We start from the raw sequence: 5,713 nt of genomic DNA, 5'->3' as shown, positions 1-5,713 counted from the left end.
CATACCAACAATCTCTGTGGATTCGACCCTTACTCACGTAAGGTTTATTACTTGGACGACCCAGTACACTTGCTGGTTAGTTGAACGGAGTTGTGAATTCAGCTGCTGCCCCTTAGAAGCCTTCATCTCAAAATAATTAGAACATGGATCACAATTTCGTCCACCAGTGCATGGTAGAGAGTTATGATGGAGTAGGGCTGGACTCATGCTAGAAGCACAAGCCCTACCATGCGAACACGTGCCTCACGCGTCTGCATCATTTTTCAAAAATGGCCATTCACGTGATCGCGTCACCCACGCGAACGCGTCACCCAGATTTTTGGCAAAATGAGTTTGAAACAGAGAGTTGCATGAATGCGAGGCTGCAGTCGCGCCAATTGCACAAATCAGGCCACGTGATTGCGTGACCCACGCGTCCGCGTCACCTGACCTTATCACACACCATGCGACTGCGTCACTCACGTGTCTGCGTCGCCTGCGCCGCATAACTTATCCAGATCAGCGCCAATTATCTTATCTTTTCTTTTCTAATCCTAGTTTCTTCTATATTTTCTTCTTTCTTCTTTCTTGCTTACTTTATCTCTTTAACTTTTCATCCCTCTTCACTTCAATTCTATGTTACTTAATTTATTTGCATATTTCATTCATTGCTTTTTAATTTTGTGCATATTTTTCTTTTCTTTTCTAAATTTATTATTTTTCCATTGTTATTACTTGTTCATATTCAATTATTGCGTCTTTTCTGGTATTATTTTGGTGCTCAGTGATTTCTTTTACACTGTTGGGTAATATTATTTAAGTCAATGCTAATCTTTTATGATATTTGTATTAATTTTGCATTGACATGAACTTACACTGTCTTTCATTACCCACACTATTCCTCTTTGTTGCAATGTTTGCACTACTCATATGCTGTTTGCTTCTATTATTTTCTCAATTGCATGTTGTAGCTACCATGTACTTGAGACCCTCATTATTTGGCATTAACCCAATCATATTTCATTTGTTTCCTATGTTTGTTTTTGGGTTACTTTTCTTTCCTTTTCTCTTCTTTCAGGATGGCCACCGGGAAGAGAACCGGAAGACGTTTAAATAAGAAGACAAACACGTCCACCTGCACAATCATTGGAGAAAAGCATCAGTTGGAGCCACCCGTCTACTTGTACATCTTAGTATGCACCGAGGACGGTGCAATCTTTAAGTGTGGGGGGGTCGATACCGATTTCCGTGGGTTAGTACATTCCTGTCTCAACACCAATGTTTCATTTTCTTTGTTAAATTAATTGTTGCATTTGCATATTTGTTTAATTTTGTGCACATTTTACCAACTACTTGGTTGAAGTAATATTTTCTTTTTCAAGAAACTTTTTATAGCATTCCACTAATTTGAATTAAAATTTTTGATAAACTGGCTTGAAGAAATATTATTTTGGAACATGGTTTAGAGCTCGAACATACAAAACTAGTGAGATTTTGAGCCTACTTGATTGGTTGCACTTTGTCAACCAATATTTTATTTTTGGTGTGTGTTGTTCTCTTTAAAATTGTGATCTATATCTTGCTTAATTCTATATTTCCATGTTTTATTGTATGCATATACTTATATGATTGAGGCCTTGTTTCACTCAGCTTACATACCCATATGGCCTTACCTTTCATTATCCTTTGCAAACCAAAGTTGAGCCTATTTTATCCCATTTGTTCCTTATTTTACCACATCACTAACTCTAAGCGAAAAACAATAATGTCCCTAATTTGAATCCTTGGTTAGCTTAGACTAGCGAAAGTGCTCATGAATTAAGTGTGGGAAAAGTGGGTTTAGAAATGTTTGGTTTGGGAATCGAATATGTTAGACTTTCTGTGAAAATGTGAAAAATGTTAAGAACATGTTTATGCATTCAATACCTTAATTATATGCATTGAAAAAGGAAAAAAAATAGATTAAGAAAAGAAAAATAGAAAAAGAAAAAAAAAAGAGAAATAGAAAAAAAAGTGCAAATAATAAAAGGGGACAAAATACCCCAAAGTAAATGGTGAAAGCAATGCATATGTACTGTACTCGAAATTAGGATCCACGAATATATAGAAAACATGGTTAATGGATAGTTAGGTTCTGTATTGTGATTACATGGATTGTCTTAAAGTTAGGTGGGAAAAGTTTAAGTTAATTAAGGATTTAGATTTTAGTCCACTTGGCCAAATACAATCCTACCTTGACCCTAACCCCATTACAACCATTAAAAGACCTCTTGATATGTGTATCTGTGCATTAATTCTTTTTTATTGTAGAAGCAAAGCAAGCCTTAGAAAGCAAGATTAGTGGAGAATTGAGAGAATCGAACCTTAAACACCTGAGCGATTAGAGTGCATACACTTCCAGTAAGGGTTCGATGCTCGATTTTGTGTTCCCGGCTATTCATGAGCTATTTTCTTCTGCAAGTTTACTTGTACTTTATTTTTTTATTTGAATTAGTGAAATCCAGTTCATATTTGTTCTTGAAAGATTTATTTACTTTTTCACCAAGTAGGTAGAATTATTTTTGCATGCAGTTGCATTCATATAGATAGGTTGCATTTCATACATTCTACCATTCCCCTTCACTCTTTTAGTTCTCTTGAGCTTAGCATAAGGACATGCTAATGTTTATGTATGGGGAGATTGATAAACCACTATTTTATGGTTTATCTTGTGCTCAATTGAGTGGTTTTTATCAATTCTTTACACACTTATTCATATAATTTGCATGGTTTTACAATTCCTTCCCAAAATTTGTTCTATGATTGAAAACTTGCTTCCTAGAGTCTTTAATTTGTGTATTTTAATCATCTCTTATTACTATTCAATGTCTTGATATGTGTATTAAGTGATTTCAGAGTTTATAGGGCAGGAATGGCTCAGAGGATGGAAAAGAAGCATGCAAAAGTGGAAAGAATACAAGAACTTGAAGAAATTGCTAAGCTGTCCAACCTGACCTCTACGCACTCAAACGGTCATAACTTGAGCTACAAAGGTCCAAATAATGCCATTCCAATTGCGTGGAAAGCTAACGTCCGAGGCTTCGATTTGATATATAATTTGCCATAGCAGCCATACAGCTAGGTGATGCGAACGCGTGCTCTACGCAGATGCATCGAAGTGACGAAAATCAGCGTGGCAGATTTCGCCCCCAGCAATTTCTGGACTATTTTCGGCCCAGTTTCAAGCCCAGAAAACACATATTAAAGGCTGCAAAGTGGAGGAATGAAGGGGGATGACTCATAATTCACTTTTTAAAATTTAGATGTAGTTTTTAGAGAGAGAGGTTCTCTCATCTCTCTTAGGTTTTAGGAATTAGGTTTTCTCTTAGTTTTAGGATTTATGATTATTTCTTCTTCATCACAGGTTCAATGTTTCTTTAATTTATTTTCTACTTTTATTTTATTACTTTAATTGATATTTATCTTTTCAATTTAGCTTATGAACCTCTCCATGTTAGATTTGAATTTATGTTTAAACATAGTTTGAGGTATTTTGGATTTATGATTGCTTTATTCTATTTATGATGTTTTCAATTTAATTTAGAATTTTCCCTTTTGCCTTTGGTTAAGTAATTGGTGACGATTGAGTTATCAAACTCGAGGTGTTGACTAAAAATTGGAATTCTTTGCTAATTAATTTGGATTCCACTATCTCTAGCCTTTCCAAGGGAAATACTAGGACTTGAGGATTCATATTGATTTATCCACCTGACTTACCTTTGTAGTTAGAGGTTGACTAAGTGGCAGCAAAAGCCAATTCTCATTACAATTGATAAGGATAACTAGGATAGGACTTCCAATTCTCATACCTTGCCAAGAGATTTTCTAATTATTAATTTTTTTGTCTTGCTATTTAAATTACTTGTTCCTTATTTTAAAAACCCAAAATTATACTGTTTTCTTTAACCAATAATAAATCACACCTCCCTACAATTCCTTGAGAAGATGACCCGAGGTTTGAATACTTCGGTTATTTATTTTTATTGGGTTCGCTTAAGTGACAAACAAAACTTTTGTACGAAAGGATTTTCTGTTGGTTTAGAAGCTATACTTACAACACGATTATATTTGTGAATTTCTTTACCAATAGAAATCTGATCGTCAACTACCTCATTCATTGATGGGTTCAGCCTTCTCTGTTGCTATCTTGAGGGCTTTGCACCTTCCTCAAGTAGGATCTTGTGCATGTACATTAAAGGACTGATTCTCTTTAGATCTACAAGTGTCCAACCTATAACATCCTTATTTTGTTTCAGCACTTGGATTAACTCCTCTTCTTGTTCCTCATTCAGGTTTGAGTTAATGATTACTGGGTATGTATTGTTATCACCCAAGTAATCATATTTCAAACTTGGTGGTAGAATCTTCAGTTCCAACTTTGGTGCTTCTGATTCCATCTTGCTTGGCCTATCCAACATGACTGATTTGTCCATAGCCACTAGTGGTAGCTCATCACATGAGACTTGTTGATCTTGCTCTTGGGTTTCTTCACATTGTTCCTCCTCTATGAATCCTTGAACCAAGTTTTCAATGGTATCCAGCATCATGCATTCACTAATGACTTCTTTGGGGTAGCTCATTGCCTTAAAGACATTGAAAACCATCTTCTCTTCATGTAATCTCAAGACTAGCTCCCCTTTTTAAACATCAATTATAGCTCCAGCAGTAGCTAGGAATGGCCTTCCTAGGATGACAGATGTGCTGTCTTCTTCCTCCATGTCAAGCACAACAAAATCAGCTGGGAAGATGAATTCTCCCACTTTCACCAATAGATCTTCCACCACACCATAGGGGAATTTAAACGTTCTGTCAGCCAATTGAAGTGCCATTCTTGTTGGCTTGGCTTCCTCTATTCTCATTCTTTTCATCATGGCCAAAGAAATGAGGTTTATGCTTGCTCCGATGTCACATAATGCCTTCTCAATGTTCATATCCCCAATGATACATGGGATTTGAAAACTCCCAAGGTCTTTCAATTTTTGGGGGAGCTTCTTTTGTATTATAGCACTGCACTCTTCAGTAAGTACCACAGTTTCTTTCTCACCCCAGTTTCTTTTCCTTGTCATAAGTTCTTTTAAGAACTTGGCATAGAGCGACATTTTCTCTAGTGCCTCAGCAAAGGGTATGATCATCTGGATCTTCTTGAAGATTTTTAGGAATCTAGAGAACTGGCTGTCTTTCCCAACCTTCCTCAGCCTTTGTGGATAGGGTGCTTGTCGCACATAAGGCTTCAGAACTTGCTTTGGTGAGGATGGTGCAGAGGTTTTTTCTTCCTTCTTGATTTCAGGTTCCTTTGCAATTTCTTCTTCTTGGTGGCTTTGACTTGGGGGTGTTTCTTCTACAACCTTTCCACTTCTTAGTGTTATGGCCTTGTACTCTCCCCTTGGGTTAGCCATGGTGTCACTAGGAAAAGTATGTGTGGACATAGGTATTTACTTAGATAAGCTCCCTAATTGTGCCTCTAACTTTGAAATCGCTACCCCTTGATTCTTTATGTTGGATCTGACCTTTTCCTGGTTAGCATCTATCTTTCTGTCTGCCTGCAGCTGTCTTTCCAAGATAGTGGAGATAGTTTCGGTCAATTGTGTTGACAATTATGCTATGGCTGCCTCCAATTTTGAGAAACTGCTGTTGGTTTCACATGGTTGCATGGTGGGGGTTGATGTATGTTGGTGGTGGTTGTTGTGTGTTTGCT

The 5,713-nt window shown here is 36.8% G+C and overlaps 1 protein-coding gene across 1 annotated transcript; it reads right to left on the bottom strand.

Annotated features, from left to right (window-relative positions):
* Nucleotides 1–4,658: 4,658 nt before the first annotated feature.
* LOC130966332 (uncharacterized) lies at nucleotides 4,659–5,414 on the bottom strand. The gene has a single exon (XM_057891120.1). It carries the CDS (start codon nucleotides 5,412–5,414, stop codon nucleotides 4,659–4,661), a length of 756 nt encoding a protein of 251 aa, XP_057747103.1.
* Between the last annotated feature and the right edge of the window lie 299 nt (nucleotides 5,415–5,713).

Source organism: Arachis stenosperma, chromosome 3, assembly GCF_014773155.1.
Source record: "Arachis stenosperma cultivar V10309 chromosome 3, arast.V10309.gnm1.PFL2, whole genome shotgun sequence".
In the NCBI taxonomy this organism is placed as follows: Eukaryota; Viridiplantae; Streptophyta; class Magnoliopsida; order Fabales; family Fabaceae; genus Arachis; species Arachis stenosperma.
The sequence above is the reverse complement of the archived record's forward strand: the minus strand, read 5'-3'. Positions and strand labels throughout refer to the sequence as shown.

Coding starts and splice junctions, on each gene's coding strand:
- LOC130966332 (XM_057891120.1), bottom strand. CDS start 5,414: ATGGCTAACCCAAGGGGAGAGTACAAGGCCATAACACTAAGAAGTGGA.